Genomic DNA, 18887 nt, shown 5'->3' on the forward strand with positions numbered 1-18887 from the left:
TTTCTGTGTGGAGTTTGCACGTTCTCTCCGGGTTCTCCGGCTTCCTCCCACAGTCCAAAGACGTTAGGTTGATTGGACTCTCTCCATTGCCCGTAGGTGTGAGTGTGTGTGTGAATGGTTGTCTGTCTATGTGTTGGCCTGCGATGGACTGGCGACCCGTCCAGGGTGTACCCATAGCCAACTGGGTTAGGCTCCAGCGCCCCCGTGACCCCGCATTAGGGAGTAAGCGGCTTGGAAAATGGATTGATGTTTCTAGCTCCCATAATTGACTTTTTGTAGCTCGGCAAAGCAGACGCTATGCTGCAGTTCACACTCTTGTCACACGGTGTCGCTGTTGCTCTTCTTTTAACGCCTGTGAATTTCAGGGCTCATATCGGAAGTATTTTACGTTACATTGTGCTCATGCCTAGTGTTTCCTCGTTTGCAGCCTTTGTTCAGTGTCTCACTGAGCGCAGATTGATGTTTGGGCATTTCTTTAGCTCTGGTTTTAGCAGGGTCAAGCCTTTGTGTGCTTCAGAAGCAGAGTACAATTAGCTCCACACACTTTCTCTGCCGTGTTAATTTTGTTGTGACGCAGCTTCGGGCATAGACCTCAATGTTTTGTTGTCATCATTTGTTTCACTGCTTTCTTTTTTGTCTGTCTTTGTCAGAGAATTTGTCTTCTTGTCGCGTGTTCCACTTTCTTTGGAGCTCGTCATTATTAATTCAGTTTAAGAGGCCCTTGAGGTGTGTGTGTTCTTTGTGTTGCATGGAGCCGAGAGAGATGCGAGAAGGACGGGAACCAAAGCTCCTTCTGACACAATGACCTCACACTGCATGTGCTTCTCACAAAAGAAAAAACACTTCCACATTATAATGTGTGTTCAGAAGCAATGCAGAATGTTATTGATTTGAAAATGGTCCCAGGCTTTGTGTGTTAGCGTGACACATTACTGGTTGGAACTGGAACCAGTCCATGCAGGTCCAGTGTCTGACAGACCTCTGGCTTTTTCGCCGTAACCTTTTCATCGTCAGTTAAATGATGTCTTCATTCACTGTTCCCCACCAACCTGTGTACAGCCCATAGCGGACTGGAAACACCCAGTTTGGCTGCAACACATTTCACCTCCAACAGCTCCAGTTCAGCGTCACCATGTCCTCGAGGGAACATCATGTAACAAACAGGTGTAACACACATTGTGTTAAAGCAGGATGACAGTGAAGTGCCGACATAAATGTCATCCATCACACACTAAAAGCTTTTCTGAATGTCCTGTGTGTGTCTTCTGGGTTTCGAGCGGAGCGTTGATGGTTTGAGCATTCGAAGCACTGATCTCCAAAAGCTGCTACGCGCCTTGAACGCGTTTTAAAAGCTGAAGCCTTAATCAACAGATCAACATGTATTCAAAGACCCGGCGGGGATTAGCTTGCTCTCCATCCTTCCTAAATAGCCTTAAGAGCATATGTGAGTATTGAGCGATAATTCTTCATGCAGCGACAGCAGCTGCTCATGTCTGCCACCAGCTTTTTGCTCTCATGGGGGCAGGTGGCCCTGACCTCAGAGGAGGGAAGCACAATGCTATTGTAGAGTTACCCTGAAAATACTGTATAAAGAATAACAGGAATAATGTGTGGGTGTAGGAGCCATTGAAGTTCTTTGTTTGTGAAGGCAGGAGGCCGCGTTTTCTGATGTTTTTTGCTGAAGAAAGGATATTGAAGCAGAAGCTTGTAGCATCTATGATGTACACAGTGAAGAATGACGAGCTGTCGGTCATTTCGTTCCAAACGTGGACCACTGAGAGGAAACCGTACGCACGCCACCCCAGTGCCAGCCCCCGGACCCCATTAGCAGCTCACTGTGTTTCTAAAGAGGTGGTGAGAATGTGAATTACTGCTGCCCCACTTCCTGCGCCCTCCCTGACTGGGACCACCTTCAGGGGCGCTGCATCTTCACTCCCAGGGTAACACAGATGGTGTGTGCATTATACAACACGACAACTGCATTAAACATGAACGCTGCTGCGCCCGCTGTCCACTTATCACTGCAGTGGATAGACGGTCTGTTCCACTGGAGAAGGTTCCTGTTCAACACCTCCATGCTACCTTTGTGGATCAGTCTTTACTCCGGTGGTATTTTGAATGTTTTAGACTCAAGATGTCTTTTGTTGCATTGTTGTGAACCCCACTAATGCCGTTATACATGTGTGTTCCATTTTAAATTGGTGCAAAATTAAACTGTCATCTATAAAATCTTATCTAAAAATCATCTTTGATTATGAGACTTAATGATAAGACTTGGTTGTATTCAACTAATATTACATTGAATTATTGTCATCATCATCTCCATATTAATATTCTTATTATTGTTGTTGTATGCCAGTGTAAAATGAAACGGCTACTTGGGCAGATGTTTATAGACGTGACCACTAGTCGGTAGACTTTCCCCTTCCATGTTATTCAGAAGCAAATGTTGTAGCGCCACACATCGTTTTATTCTCAACACACTTTATGTCTTGGGGTTTTTCAATAGAAATGCTACGTTCAACAAATAATTTATCTCCCTATTGTGTATTACCATGTTAAAGCATTGTTGATGCTTCTCAATTAATACATCATAGACGTTTACGGAATTTGAATACAAATACGAATTAATTACGGTATTAGAGCCGTTCCGGTGAGTCCCGTGTGTGGGGGGCGGGGGGGACTCTGAGCCCCTCCTTCAGAGCGCCAGGATGCGCCTCTGAACAAGGAAACAGGTGGGACTTCTCGGGCTCGTCCAATCACGACGTCCCGTTACGCGCGAGGGGAGGAGGCGCGAGGCGGGAGGCGCGAGGCGGTCCAGACCAGGAGGCAAAGCCAGCCAACTTCCACAGTCGCCCCAGGAAAAGTCAGGCAGCGCCGCCACGCGCTTCCTCTCGGCCGCCGTGGGGGTTGGTAAAGCCGCCGGACGAACCTCCAGCTCGGGCCGCCGTTCTCGGACACGCCGGGGAACCCTTTGAGGCGCTGCGGCGCCGGGACGGTTCGTCGCGATGGAGGACGCGCACTGACGGGATCTGGACTTGTTCTCCGTCGGATGTGGGATAGTTTTTTGCTTTTTTCCGTGCTCTTCTCCGGCGCTGTGGAGGCGTAAAAGTGGAAAATGCCTGGAAAAACCAAGTACAACCTGGTGGATGACGGACACGACCTGAGGATCCCGCTGCACAACGAGGACGCCTTCCAGCACGGGATCAACTTCGAGGCAAAGGTGAAGTGGGAGCGGGCGGCGGGACGTAGCTAGCCGGACCGGAGCCGGACCGGAGCCGCTCCTCCGGTCCCGGGTGAAAAGGCCGATCCAGCTGCGACACGCTGCGTTCCAGCCTGAGGGGCTGAACTAAGTCACCGTCGGACACTTTTCACCGCTAAAATGGAGCTCAGCAGCAGCGGTTCGGCTAGCTGGGAAGTCACCTGTTAGCTGCGTAGTTGGCAGCAGAAGTTTGGGACAACGGACGTAAACGTGTGTGTGTGCGCGTGTGTGTGTTACCGTGTACTAACGTGTCCCCTCCGTGCCCACAGTACATCGGCAGCCTGGATGTGACGCGGCCGAGCAGCCGAGTGGAGATCGTGGCTGCGATGAGGAGGATACGGGTAGGTGGAACGTGGGCGTGCGTCACAATCCACGGCTTCAGTCTGAAATATGGCATCAAGTCCTGTCTGTGGTTTGTGTTAGAGTGAAGCAGGTGTAGGTGGAAGGTTGGGAATTTGATCTGAGTTGACTTTGATTAAACCTCTAATGACATGGAAAAGGGCCGTGAGAGGTGCACGCGGCTCTGGGCTGGTGCTGCAGTGTCCGTGGAGTGGTCCGTGGAGTGGTCTGTGGAGTGGTCTGTGCAGTGGTCTGTGCAGTGGTCTGTGCAGTGGTCCGTGCAGTGGTCTGAAGGGGAGTGGTCCTTGGAGTGGTCCTTGGAGTGGTCCGTGCAGTGGTCCATGCAGTGGTCCGTGCAGTGTCTGTGGAGTGGTCCGTGCAGTGTCTGTGGAGTGGTCTGTGGAGTGGTCTGTGGAGTTGTCCGTGGAGTTGTTCGTGGAGTGGTCCGTGCAGTGTCCATGGAGTGGTCCGTGGAGTGTCCGTGCAGTGGTCCGTGGAGTGGTCTGTGCAGTGGTCCGTGCAGTGTCTGTGGAGTGGTCTGTGCAGTGGTCTGTGCAGTGGTCTGTGCAGTGGTCCGTGCAGTGGTCTGAAGGGGAGTGGTCCTTGGAGTGGTCCGTGCAGTGGTCCATGCAGTGGTCCGTGCAGTGTCTGTGGAGTGGTCCGTGCAGTGTCTGTGGAGTGGTCTGTGGAGTGGTCTGTGGAGTGGTCTGTGGAGTGGTCTGTGGAGTTGTCCGTGGAGTTGTTCGTGGAGTGGTCCGTGCAGTGTCCATGGAGTGGTCCGTGGAGTGTCCGTGCAGTGGTCCGTGGAGTGGTCCGTGCAGTGGTCTGTGCAGTGGTCCGTGCAGTGTCTGTGGAGTGGTCTGTGCAGTGGTCTGTGCAGTGGTCCGTGCAGTGGTCCGTGCAGTGGTCCGTGCAGTGGTCTGAAGGGGAGTGGTCCTTGGAGTGGTCCTTGGAGTGGTCCGTGCAGTGGTCTGTGCAGTGGTCCATGCAGTGGTCCGTGCAGTGTCTGTGGAGTGGTCTGTGGAGTGGTCCTTGGAGTGGTCCGTGCAGTGGTCTGTGCAGTGGTCCGTGCAGTGGTCCGTGCAGTGTCTGTGGAGTGGTCTGTGGAGTGGTCTGTGGAGTGGTCTGTGCAGTGGTCTGTGCAGTGGTCCGTGCAGTGGTCCGTGCAGTGGTCTGAAGGGGAGTGGTCCTTGGAGTGGTCCTTGGAGTGGTCCTTGGAGTGGTCCGTGCAGTGTCCGTGCAGTGGTCTGTGCAGTGGTCCATGCAGTGGTCCGTGCAGTGTCTGTGGAGTGGTCCGTGCAGTGTCTGTGGAGTGGTCTGTGGAGTGGTCTGTGGAGTGGTCTGTGGAGTGGTCTGTGCAGTGGTCTGTGCAGTGGTCTGTGCAGTGGTCCGTGCAGTGGTCTGAAGGGGAGTGGTCCTTGGAGTGGTCCTTGGAGTGGTCCGTGCAGTGGTCCATGCAGTGGTCCGTGCAGTGTCTGTGGAGTGGTCCGTGCAGTGTCTGTGGAGTGGTCTGTGGAGTGGTCTGTGGAGTGGTCTGTGGAGTTGTCCGTGGAGTTGTTCGTGGAGTGGTCCGTGCAGTGTCCATGGAGTGGTCCGTGGAGTGTCCGTGCAGTGGTCCGTGGAGTGGTCCGTGCAGTGGTCTGTGCAGTGGTCCGTGCAGTGTCTGTGCAGTGGTCCGTGCAGTGGTCCGTGCAGTGGTCCGTGCAGTGGTCCGTGCAGTGGTCTGAAGGGGAGTGGTCCTTGGAGTGGTCCTTGGAGTGGTCCGTGCAGTGTCCGTGCAGTGGTCTGTGCAGTGGTCCATGCAGTGGTCCGTGCAGTGTCTGTGGAGTGGTCTGTGGAGTGGTCTGTGGAGTGGTCTGTGGAGTTGTTCGTGGAGTGGTCCGTGCAGTGTCCATGGAGTGGTCCGTGGAGTGTCCGTGCAGTGGTCCGTGCAGTGGTCCGTGAAGTGGTCTGTGCAGTGGTCCGTGCAGTGTCTGTGGAGTGGTCTGTGCAGTGGTCCGTGAAGTGGTCTGTGCAGTGGTCCGTGCAGTGTCTGTGCAGTGGTCTGTCCAGTGGTCCGTGCAGTGTTTGTGCAGTGGTCCGTGCAGTGTCTGTGGAGTGGTCTGTGGAGTGGTCTGTGGAGTGGTCTGTGGAGTTGTCCGTGGAGTTGTTCGTGGAGTGGTCCGTGCAGTGTCCATGGAGTGGTCCGTGGAGTGTCCGTGCAGTGGTCCGTGGAGTGGTCCGTGCAGTGGTCTGTGCAGTGGTCCGTGCAGTGTCTGTGGAGTGGTCTGTGCAGTGGTCCGTGCAGTGGTCCGTGCAGTGGTCCGTGCAGTGGTCTGAAGGGGAGTGGTCCTTGGAGTGGTCCTTGGAGTGGTCCGTGCAGTGTCCGTGCAGTGGTCTGTGCAGTGGTCCATGCAGTGGTCCGTGCAGTGTCTGTGGAGTGGTCTGTGGAGTGGTCTGTGGAGTGGTCTGTGGAGTTGTCCGTGGAGTTGTCCGTGGAGTGGTCCGTGCAGTGTCCATGGAGTGGTCCGTGGAGTGTCCGTGCAGTGGTCCGTGCAGTGGTCCGTGAAGTGGTCTGTGCAGTGGTCCGTGCAGTGTCTGTGGAGTGGTCTGTGCAGTGGTCCGTGAAGTGGTCTGTGCAGTGGTCCGTGCAGTGTCTGTGCAGTGGTCTGTCCAGTGGTCCGTGCAGTGTTTGTGCAGTGGTCCGTGCAGTGTTTGTGCAGTGTTTGGACACACACGGAGGTTTAGTCCCCACGTGCTCCATCTTAGGAAGTTCCCCTTCAAGCAGTGCAGTAAGTGCCACCTCCCAACTCCTGTCTTTCTGTTGTGTCAACCTGAGATTTACAGCCTAAGCAGCCGAGTCCCTCTGTTTGCCATCTTGGCAGCTGGCTCAACAACCTTAGAAGTTACACCAGGTTTAGGAGAATTATGTTGCTCAGCTTGATTAATTCAAGGCAACACACAGGCAAGATTGATCCACGTTTCATTTACTGTCTTGAAGTGGCAGGGTGTGTAATGCACCAGTTCAGCTTTCCTGCCATCCTGTCCTGTTTCATTTACATGAATATAGGTTAAGTAATGGCTGTGGGTGGTGGAGAACAATCTGTTTGTGCATGTTGTAATGTACTGCTGTGTTCCAGCTGAGCGCCCACTCTCAGCTACGTGTGTTTAAAGCAAAAGCTGCAAAATGTTCTTATTGGCCTTTTTCAGAGAAGGGACCCTCGCGTATGAAGGGGACCTCCCTGTGTGCTGCTATGGCAGCTGTTGTTGGCAGGAAAACAGGCTTTGGTTTGGCTCCTCCAGTGTGAAAATGCTTTGACATTGGCCTGACAACACAATGGGGGGAAGCCACAGGTATCTAACTTGGAAGGTTACTGGACTGCCGGTAAGTCCAGTAAGTCCAGTAAGTCCAAGTGCTGCCCCGGCACTGGACTGCCGGGGCAGCACTTGTTTTACTTGGAAGACAAAGTAAGTTTGCTCCGACTGTCAATATTAAGAAGAGGAAAAGACAAAGAATTGTTGTTAAATTGGTCTGTATTTTAAAAAAAAATTAAAAAAATTAAAGGGATCATAACTTTTTTTCTACTGTAACATTTGTATCTTTTGGACTTGGGCTCACTGCACCCACATCAACAAAATGTATAATGGACAAAAGTCTATTGTCAAGGGAATTAAAAGTTGATGGATTCGCAGTGAAGCAGAACATGCTGGCGACGTGTTTGCTGACAGGGCGAAGGCACGGCCGAGAGTGAATGACCAGGAATATACAGCTGCATCAAACTGTAGAGGTCCACGGAAAAGTTTTATTTTATGTGATGGTCAGCAGGAATCTGTCACTGAAAGCAGCATTGAGCTCGAGAATTTTAGTTTCGTTCATGGCACAATATTGCCATGAAGTATGGATTTAAAGTCAGCAGGGTTCATTATGAAGCTTAAATCCAAATACTGAACACTTGCCAGACTCGATGCTGACCTTTCAGAGTGTTTAAAAGCCAGACAGCACAGTGTCATTGACCTGGAGCCGCAGCTTCAGGCAATGACTCGGGTTTATTTGAATAATAAGTGGTTTTATATATTGTCTTTGGTCAAATGAAAGTAAATAACTGATGATGATGAAATATGTTTATTTGTTTAAGCAGGTTAGTCGTCAGACAGAAGCTCAGTAGCCACAAATGTTGGCTTTAAAATGAAAGTCACCCCGATGCAGCTTTTAGTTGCAAGCACAGTCTTTGATTACTACTTTCAGTCACTTTAAGAATAGATTGTGTAACATCTGCTCTGAGCCTCATGGCACCTTTTCTCACCCTGTGAGGATTTAAAAGCATATTTTGTAAAGTCACGTCACCCACAGCATCTTCTCTAAGATTTCTATCAGCTTTCCTTTCTGCAGACTCTGTGCTTTGCTGTTTCTAGTCAACACGTTGGCGTATGGTGTCATTGTTCACTGAGTGCATGAGTCACCTGTAAGACCGTTGATAACAAACACGGCAAACCAGGAAGTCCACACCTACAGTGGAGCAATATGTGCAGCTGTGCAGGACATGGTCTCACGCTGAATGTACACGCTTTAGCACATGTTATTGTGGAATGATTAATTGCACAATAAATGATTAATTGTTGTTCTGAGAAAATGAAGGAAAACACATTTTTCACGACTGGCAGGCGATTTATATTTCAGCTGGTAAAAGTCCCCTGCCAACAGAGGAAGGCATTGCCTGAAAGGTTTGTTTTACTAGTTCATCAAGAGTAGCTGAATTATTTTGTTTTCTCTCTTTAGGGCAGCAACGCACATTTTAATTTCTCCTTAGTCTGTTTTTGTTTTTGGCTCCTTTGTTGGTTCCTTAAATGTAAGAATCGATTTAACACAAGAATTAGAAGATTTATTTTGCATTTATCCCTGAGAAATCAGCTAAAACGATATTCAGTTTCCAAGTTGTTAATTTATTATTTAAGGTCCAAAATAAACAATGGATGAATAAAGATTTCAGGAGTATGATTTGGTTATTAATACTCTGCTGATGAATTTCAGCCATATGAATTAACAAGGACTAGTAAAACTCAACCACCACAAAGCTGACGTGTTGTTTTTCTTGCGCTATATTTAGATAAAAATCCTCCTTATCAATTCCTTATGAATTTAAACAATACAAGAACCGCCTGCTGTGTTAGCGGCTTATGTGGTTAAAAGGAGAGCAGACCTTTACAGTGAATTAAAGGGATTATTCTTTCATTAATCTGCCTTTGCTGGGTTAACTGACTGTAGGAAGATCGAGCAGCATGGGATGAGAGGATTAGAAGCGTCTGAGGGGACAGAAAGAGCACAGCAGTGGTGGCGTAGGTAAAGCAGAGACAGAAGTGCTTTGTCTGTTGCTGTGGCTGTGGTGAGGATCAGGATCCGTGTGTCCAGCGAAGAGTTAATGGCTATCAGTAACGAACGCTAAGAAACACAATGCAGGGGAAATGATCTGGATCTCCGCTGAATGAACTTCGCTTAGCAGTGACTTAATGTCACTTGTCACTTGTCATTGCATCATTAAAGGTTGCATGATACATGTTTATCTGCCTTTAAGGTTGTTGGGTTTCTCCAGGTTCAGTGTGAGCGGGTGTGTGTCTGCCTCTGTGTTGACTGTGCTGTGAGTGGCTGCTGACCTGTCTAACGAGGCAAAGCAGTTAAAATAATAGATGGACGGGTGCAGTGAAATAGAGACCTGGTCACAATAACCTGAATACAGTCCTGAAAACTCAGCAAAGAATGTAAAATGACTGAATAACAGTAATTCATCCATCTTGTCAAATGTGACTGCAGGGTTGAGTTGCCTACCCACTACCATGAGCAAGCTGTGGTGAGCACCGCTGTTGAGAGCAGAGCTGAGCTCAACACAATTATGTAGCTGTTATTGCCTTTGACTTAGACTTTAGTATATTCTATGCACACATACAGTATTTACACTCTGCTCTGTGTATTAGATATCCATCTCAGCCTTTGTACTTTTTATTACGTTGTTGTGTCATTCCTGCGTTTACAATGGCATCCTGCTTCATAAATCTATCCAATCGAACAGTGGTGTTTATTAAGAGTTCGGCAGTGGAGCAGGTATCTGTTGAGCCTCATGCAACATAGATCACACAGATCCTTTTAAAACTTCATTCATAAGATTTAGTAGAGTTTACAGTGTTAAGCTCTGTGCCTGAGACACTGCCTAGTATTTCAACAGATACTGATATTACCTTAATGATACATTTTGTTCTGCAAATTTAGAACTAAATTGTTTATTCTTGTGTTTGAGTGCTCAGTCATGAAGTCAACTCACACCTCCTGGGTTATAAGATGCAGTTTCACTAGGTAACATAGAACTCATCTGAGGACATCTGAGGCTGAGTTTTACGTGCACCTGAAGTCTTAAAAGACTTAAAATAAGCATTACATCGCGCATCTTTCTTATAGACAATAAGAAATCATGGTCATTTCCTTTTCAATGGCAACAAATGTTTCAAATGTTTTCATCTATCTGGAGAGGCCACTGGAATATGTTAATGACAGACCTACATGAAAATATTTCTTTAAAATGAAAACTTTGACATTTAATTCGGGTGCCGATGGCTCTAAGTCTTCAGCAACAACTAAACTATGACACAATTGGATGGATGCTTCAAGCAATGACATTGTGTCTGAAATAGTGGCTGAATCAGTGCATTTCAATGCTCTCTCTTGTGTACAGACTCAAACCATAAGCAAGGGACACAATAACTGTCTAGCACCTCTGCACAAGTATAATGTCTGTGCTGCTTGAAAAGACTTCCTGAAAAGGCTTTTTCAAAATCCCGTTTGAAGAGCAAATTACAGCATTACTTTGTGTGCAATTAAAGGTACTGTTTAGAGTTTTCTTTCTACCCTGGGGTCACAGTTGAAAGGTCAAACAGTGAGCTGATAATGACCCATGCATGCTTCATTACCCTCTTCTTTACTGCTGCTCCTCCTCAGCTTCTGAAGCTTTTGCGCTGGAGGCGATTTGATAGCTGCTAGATCAATAGAGCACGATGTCTATTTGTGTAGATTGTGTTAATGTGTAATGCATCCCTTGGTCAGTGTCACATTTATCTTGACAGTTGCCACTTTATTTTGTACCGGCTCACAGCGGTGCGCTTCGGAGGCAGCTTCTGGATCCCATATAAATCCAGTGTATGTAAAACCTGGCTAATGTTTAACTGGCTTTATTATTCAGCACATAGTGAATGGACTGGGAGGTGGAACCCCTAAAAACCTGTATGGTAAAGCTACTACTTACAAGAAGCGTTATGGAAATTGTTTATGGCTAAAGGCTTGTTTTAAAATGTTAAGTAAGCCAGTTGTAAGTGAAATACGAGTGATTGAACTTAGTTGTGCAGGAGGCAGCCTTGCATGCCAGCACGCCTGAAAGGCAGTGAACAGCTGTTGTGGAAGGCAGATTAATGTACCTAAAGAGAATCACATGTAAGTTGGAACATTTCACCAGCATCTTCATCCAGTTTAGTTAATGATGCATTTTAATAAGTATTTGTTATTCGGCAGGCAGCTAATTAATCTTGCATTAGGTTGCCTGGGTTCTGTCGTGGCCTAGAGGTTTTACACGTCGACTGTGAACCACTGTGTCCCAGATCTGATTAGGATCAGGATCTGTTGTTCTTGCCTCTGCTTTCAGCTGTTCACACTGTGTATGTGTGTGTGTGTGGGGGGAGAATCCATTCCCACCTATTTGAATAGAAAAGCATGCAGGAGGACCAACACCACAGGGGGCTCCAGCTATGATGCAGCTTTGCTGGGTTCCTGCTGAATTAGTTTGTGAAGTGAATGCTTTTTTCTCACCACAAACGAAGATAAAACACTTTGTAGTGGGATAAAAGTACCATCCTGCTTGGGAGTATCACAAACCACTGTGGCGTGTTGTGGCATCTAACAGCTTTTAAACACCTTAATCCATCACCTAAACTGGACCCACATATTTTATTGTCTCACTGGTAGAAACAGAACACTCACATCCCCACAACCTGCTGTTTGCTTGTTGAATCACAAGCACAAATGTCTGCATGAGTGCGGCCTTGTTCCATTCACTTCCCATGAACAGACGACAATGTTCCCAATGCAAAGTAAGTGAGAAAACACTTTATTTGAATATAATGTGCAGGAAACAGCATAGCAGTGGTCTTCAGGTGAAGCACCGCAGCCCGGACGTCCTCATCCCAGCTAGAGCTACAGCCACAGCCCTGAGGGACTCTGGGCTTTCCCTGCACCAAACTGGATTTAAATGCTTCCTTAATTTGGGCTCTGGCTGGGGACTTCCTGCTGCATATGACTAAAAGGCTTGAATAAGGTGTCTACGAAAACATCCTAATTATCCAAATCCTTTCCACTCGGTCCTTTCAGAGCACTGTATCCAACATTTTTAACTTGAATGTGTCCATTGGGTTAGAGTTTGGGGTTTGTTATGTGAGACAGCAGTTACGTTATTGTACTTCAGCATAGTGATAACTGAGTCTGGATACTTTTCTCATGCTTTTCATAGCCTACGCAGCTGGTTCTTGCCTTGATACGTGTACACACACACACACACACACACACACACACACACACACACACCTATCTCTCTCCTCACTTTAAATCGACAGCCTCCTTCTGACACAGCTTTGCCTTTTTCCTTTTGCAGATCCTCTCACTGTTCCCTCCTTGTTTCTCTTCCTTCCATATGGTTTTTGTTTTATCCTCTTCTTTGCCGTGTTCTGTGGTGCCAGCTTTCTCTCGCTTTCTTCCCCACGCTGTTCTTTTCCTTGATCAATATGTCAGGGCCGTCACTACGCCCTGCCCTTCATCGGAGGCCAAGTGAAACTTTGACTGATTTGCAGCTTCTCTTCTCAGAAACAGCAGGGCCTTTGTCAGCCCCTGCTGTGACTAATGGAGACACCGGCTTAATTTGATTCCACCCTTACAGTTAACGTCTGCCGTGCTGCTGGAATTTATCATCTCTCATTTTTTTTATTTTTGATCCCAGAAACATTAAATAACCTGGAGATAAATATCCAGGAGATCCATCCTCCCATTTGTTCTTTCTCATAGAGGAGGCATTGCAGATGTGGATACTGTCACCGTCTAATAGTAATGGCTTAAGAAACTGGAGGACAGGCAGCAATAAATGAATCTCATTAAATCTTAGACAGGCTGGTGTAAACAGTGAGTTTGTTTCCATTGTGGTTGTTGAATTAATCCTGATACTCTCTGACTCTGAGTGAGATTTGCTCTTCCAGAGCAAACAAAAACCAACCATCTCAGCCTCCAAGTTGGCAATGACACACTGGCAAACAGCCTCAAAGTGAGATGTCAGCAGTATTAACTGAACTCCAATTACATCTTTACTCTCCTTGATCCTTCCTCCTTTCTTCAGTTTGCTTCTACTTTACAGATACCATGAAGCCACTTTTCACAACCCACTGCTTCACTTACTCGTCTCTTTTCCCTGACAAGATAATTTAATGTAATAGCACACAGATGCTGCAGGTTTTTCTCCTTAACATTTCATTTAGAATCTTCTTTCCCTGCTGCCAACATAGCGCCATGCTCCCCTCTCCATGTACATGTCAGCAAGAAATGGGGAGTCAGAATTGTGCGCTGAGTGGGGAAGTGAGAGTGGTGATGCTAGAAGCTGAGTCTGGGGCCACTGTGGCCTGCAGCATCATGGGGGAGATGCCTTTTCAGAGGTAAAGGGAAGGTCAGTTTCTGGGGAAATGCTGAAGGTTGAAATTGCTAAAATGGATTCTCACACAGAGGCAGGTTGCTTAGGACAAATGCTGCACAGCTGTGATCCAGACTCCAGCTCCTGTGTCCTGTGTGGATCTATTTGAATAAAGGTCGACGGACAACAGATGTGCAGCACAGACTCTGACAATGCGTAGATCTGCTTTCTTGCATTTTTTGTCTTGTGAGATTTTTATAATGGTCTTGATGAGATTTGGTTAAATTTCTGACTCACTGCAGCCTTTTCCAGAGATTCTCTTTAAACAGCTGCCAGAGCAGGTTGTTTGTCAGTTTCATTGGACAGTTGAACTTTTCCCACCGTAACAAATACATTTCAGGTTTTGGTTTAAATGTCAGTGAAACAAATTATTGTGTCACTTGGCCTCCAACGTGACATCGAAACTGTACGTCTGAGATAGATGTTTAAATAACACAATGGAGAAAAACTGATGGTAAAATATAGGGATCTGGGGGTTTGTTGTCCTGCCGTACTGTAGAATGCTCACACATGTAAACAGGAGAATCCCAACTCTGACACATGCACACATGCACACGCATGCCACAGCCAGCTTTCCGTCGTCCCGAGCACTGTTCGCCTCTCTTTCATGCGTCTTATTGTCTGCTCAGGTCCCACTTTACAGCCAAAGTGACTATTTCTGAACTCCTTCAGGTGCTTGTGGGGAATCCAGATATGCACAGGAACAAACGTCTCCCTCTGGCTGCTTTTTCTTCTTCCTCCAGAATCCTCTTTCCTTGCTCGTCCACTGTGGTGTATTTTAACTTTTCTTCTTCCTGCCTTTTCTTCTCACCCTGATGCTGCTCCCTCCTCATCCTCATTCCCCCGTTTCCCTTCCCCCTCCACTCCTCCCCTTTGTATTCTTCTTGCATTACTTCTGCTCCTTCTCCTTTTCAGTCTCCTTTAGTTCTTCCATCCTTTTCGTTCTTCCTCCTGCTGCTTCTCTCTCTTCATTATGTTTCCCAGGGCTGTGGACCGTGGGTTAGATTACTGCAGGAGAGCTTGTGTTTGGTGCATACTGACTACATACTTAGCATGGTTTACATAGCTCAGCTCCCAGCGAGACGCGTCAATCAGTTTGTTTACTTTATTTCTCCTGATTAGTGAATTAACGCATTTCTAAGCCAAGCCTGGTCTCAATATAGTTTAATTCTACCAGTAACCTCATTGGTTATAAAAAGGGTTGTGAGGTAATGACCAGCTTGGTCACTTACCTGTTGGTCTATTTACATGGAGTACTTCATACATACACTCTCACACATGGAGAGGAGCACCGTGCTGACTGATAATGTTTTGCTCCCAGGCTGACCTTGGAGCTGCCCTCATCTATAAGCCTCAGGCCATGGTATTATCTCACCACTGCAACCATTCCTCCTCCTATCTCCTCTGTGGCTGCGTCTCAATCCTGCAGCTGGCCTTCCTCTGCCTTATCTGTTCCCCTGTGTTGTGCCTGAATACTGCAAGCAGCCCATCAAGTCTCCTAACCTTGGTTGTGTTTCCGGGCTCCTCCTTCCTACCCCTTCAAACCACAGAGCTCCCACTAACCACCTTGAATCCACTACAGTACCTCAAGTCTGTCTTGAGACCTTTTGCTGTTGGAAATTTGAGCATTTCTCAGCATCGTTTAGAACTCTCTTCGCTTATAAATCCACACTAAAAGAATAATATTAAACAATGCTTTTTTCTCTTTTACTCTCTTCAGGCTTTTCTTTTTCCACATGTAACCGTTGCCACGTGTGCTGTCATACTTCTTATGCACAAGAATTGGACAAGCTAAGGAGTGGATCAGAGCACATCTGTCTCACGTTGCTGTAAACGATTCCCCTGCCTCAGAGAAGCAAAGCAGCAGAGGAAGGTTACAGACCTGTGTGTGTGTGTGTGTGTGTGTGTGTGTGTGTGTGTGTGTGTGTGTGTGTGTGTGTGTGTGTGTGTGTGTGTGTGTGTGTGTGTGTGTGTGTGTGTGTGCGTTCGTTCGTTCGTGCGTTCGTGCACGTCTGTGTTACCAATATGGTGCTAATGAAACCTTTTCCCCTTCATGGACGCTTTCATTAGCTCCAGGTTGCTGCTGACAGCCCAGCTTCCCTTCCCAGCCATTGTGCGACTCAACAGTCTTCATCCATTTTGCCTGTTTCTGCTCTCTCCCTCTTACGCTTTACTTGCTCTTCCCTTGCTTTCATTCGCTTTGGCAGTTCAGTTTTCTGTTATAACTGGCACAACAGCTGATCAGGTATTAGTTTGGCTGAATTGTAAATAGTAGTACTAAAGAAAAACATGTTTGCAGTAACCTCAGGTCTGGGTGGATTCAACACTAAACTATCTAAGACCACAGATATTAGATAGAGCATTAAGGACAAAAATGCTTCCCAAGAGAAATAAACAGAAGAAGAGACTAAAACAAATGCTTTCTAGAGAACTGCTTTGAGCTACTGATGCCAACAGAGGCACCATTTGGAGGTTCTGTATTTTATCACAGGGAATGCAGAGGTGGTTCTCTACCTAAACTAGCACAAGCAAGTTAAAACACTGGTGACGTTGCTCTTGGATAGACTGACACCACACTATGCATCTCTTGCTGCCATTAGCATAATGACAGAGTGATGCTGTGGTTTTATTATCATCTTTGGTATCAGCCCAAAAATATCAGCCTGCTCACTTATCTCTACAGCGCTGTGGTCTCGCGTTGCCTCTTCTGTGGTTTTTCACCCTGGCTGACACACCCATCATTTTTCCTGCCAAACACAGTGTCACGGGGGGAGGTGGGAAGATGATATACTTCATACGATGATGATAGTATTATTTATTGCTCAGCAGAGCACACCGCTTAATTGATTCTAGTTTAGTCTGGGGGTTAAAGCAGCATGGAGCCTCTCCAACTGTCATTATCAGCTATCACCCTGGTTTAAATACGGGAAGAACACAAGTACAGGCTCAGCGTGAAGAGTTTTTTGTTTATTCTGTTCTCAGGATCATTTTAGATCCTGGAAAGGTTCTTACTCTTGTAGCCAAAGGATACTAGCCTGGTGGAGGCTAATTGAGAACGCAGCATTTTCTCTTCTGTGATAAAACTTTATCATATTAATGAGTGAACAGAAACCTTTCTATAGTTCTGCTTTGCTTCACTTTTATTTTAAGCCTAAATTGATCGATTTTACTTGAGTGGGTCAATAAGGAGAGGTTTGAATTTTCACTGGGCCAAGAAATCAGCTTTATGAGAACTTTGCACAAATTGCCGCGTATTGTTTTACACTAAATGAGTCTGTTAAGTCATTTAGTGTAAGTCATCACTTAGTGTTCATGGTGCTCAGCATTTAGTTTTTATTTGGCTTCGCACTAAGATAGAGAGATGGATGGATGGATGGACGGACGGACAAACAAACAAACAAACAAACAAACTTCATTCATTCCAATGTGGGGGCTTTTACTTGCTAAAGCAGTCAAGGAAAAACAACAGGATAAAGAAAAATGAGCAAAATATGGAACCTAAGACCTATTCACATTTCAGTAGTTGCAGGAATTTGAGCTCAGTAAAATGTGTCTGTCTCGTTAATTAAACACTGGGTTAATATTGGTGGAGTGGGACACAGGACTTGGTGTTTCATTGCTGCGTTCGTTAAAACATAATCTTGTTATTAGAAAAAGGCTTTCACCTTTTTACCCAAGAAACGATTCAGCACAGTTCGTCACATTCACAGCGAGCCTGAGCGTTAGGCTGTAATTCCTAACACTTCCTATTTGTTTGGAATGTGTATCTGCCATTCTCCTGACCTGTTTTCCCTCTGCTCACACACGTATCTTTTCTGCTGACTGACTGCACTGAAGTGCTTTGTCTTCAACTGTCCTGTGAGGTCAAAACTGTTTCCTGTTAACAAGCTTCTGATGGGTTGTGTTTATTTACAGGAACCATCGAATTATGCAAATTATAATAATTGTTATTAATATTATTATTTAATTCCAAGCACAGAACGCCTGCAGGAAATGTCCAGAAAGGCATTTCAAATAGCAGGGCTTTTCATGGTTGCGAGGCGTCTCCTGAAAGCAGAAAGATGTGACCGCACATACACAGTGACAGCGTGAAAGCTGTTATTGCTGTTTGGTTTTGCTTTCAGAGTTTTCGGTGTACAAAATGTTGTGAAAAATTTTTAATTTCTTCTGGAGCTGCAGTGATTCGTGTTACACAAATTGCACTCGCAAAGCAGCTTGATGAATCTTCTTCAGGACTTGCATCCTGTCATACAATCAGAACGACTTCGGGGGCAGTTTTAGACCCCGACTGCACTTGGTTAACTTCAGCAAACTGTCCAGAACTGAGTCTAATGAATCAAGTTGTGTGATGGGTTTTGAGTTTTCAGAGGCAGCAGAGAGGAGACATCGCAGGGCCCTGCACACACACACAACATGCATATGATCAATCATTTAACGGATGTGTAACTGCTGTGTATGTGTGTCTGATTTGGTTTCACTGATCAGGGCTGCTCGTGTCATTGATGTTGGGTTTCTTTCTCATTAGCCTGTGGAGCTGGTGATAGGACGGTTCATGACTTTGTGGCTGCCTGTGAGAGAGGAAAAAGGAAAAACACGCAGCAGAAGGGAGAAAGTGTTTTTTTCTGTCATTTTCACCAAGCAGAAACAGGATTTCTCATTATTTCAATTTGTGTTTACTTCAGGGAGATTTAAATCGTACAGCTCATAGAGGAAATGGGATCTCTTTAGATTTTATTTGCCTGATTTGCTCTTAAAGTCATGTTTAAGTTATAAAAAGATTCTAGAAAATCCATGAGCATACTGATTTAGCTTCCTGAACAAATGTAACTCACATTAAAAGTCTAGTTTTAGCTTCCAGTTTCTGGTTTCAGCTCTGTCAGTTTTATTGGGCCCAAACAAAGAAAAACAGCTGTCAGACCTTTGATAGAAAAACACTTGACTATACTGTTTTACTACAAAATATTAAAGGCTCACCTCACTGTGGGACTCATAACCTTCTAATAATCCTTTTACTACTACATCACTGAAGAGTGAATGTACTTCAGTTCATTTTCGTTGTGTTCACTATGAGACAAACGACAGATGGGAAACAAAAGTCTGAAGGTAAGACAGGACAACAACACGTGGAGTATTACCATGAACCAACGGAGATTAGTAGACTCGTTACCTGTGGCATTGGTAATACATGTATTAAACAAGATGACAAAATGACAGGGCACAGTGTGTGTGCATTTGTGTGTTAAAGAGCAGCTGTTGTGGTTACAGTAGCTCAGATACAGTAGGATTGTTTTTGTAATGCTCAGGATGTGTGCTGTGTCAATATTTCCATTCACCTCCCTCCTCTGCTGAATTTTGAATTGCTTTAATTGTGTGTGTGTGTGTGTGAGTGTATGTGTGTGTGAGTTTACTGGACGTGCAGAATACTGTATGTTGGTTTCAGGAAAGAGAGAAACAATACCCTCGAACTCGCTGTAGTCCAGACAGGCCGTGACCCGACTAACTGCAATGAATAAAAACACGCACTCAGCAGGAGATATTCTTGAGTT

General features: G+C 46.2%; 1 protein-coding gene across 3 annotated transcripts in view; it reads left to right on the top strand.

Annotated features, from left to right (window-relative positions):
• The first annotated feature begins 2786 nt into the window (after nucleotides 1–2786).
• LOC114854109 (carboxyl-terminal PDZ ligand of neuronal nitric oxide synthase protein-like) overlaps nucleotides 2787–18887 on the top strand; it is an 81627-nt gene continuing 65526 nt past the window's right edge. For 2 of the 3 annotated variants that reach the window (XM_029148202.3, XM_055508193.1), the window contains exons 1-2: nucleotides 2793–3223; nucleotides 3532–3603. In XM_029148202.3, the coding sequence (XP_029004035.2) occupies nucleotides 3119–3223; nucleotides 3532–3603 (177 nt within the window). In that variant the 5' untranslated portion in view covers nucleotides 2793–3118. Of the gene's footprint in view, nucleotides 3224–3531; nucleotides 3604–18887 lie in introns of all 3 variants that reach the window. The other variant, XM_029148203.3, reaches the window with a different exon arrangement.

The sequence above is a fragment of the Betta splendens genome, chromosome 4 (genome assembly GCF_900634795.4).
Source record: "Betta splendens chromosome 4, fBetSpl5.4, whole genome shotgun sequence".
Classification (NCBI taxonomy): domain Eukaryota; kingdom Metazoa; phylum Chordata; class Actinopteri; order Anabantiformes; family Osphronemidae; genus Betta; species Betta splendens.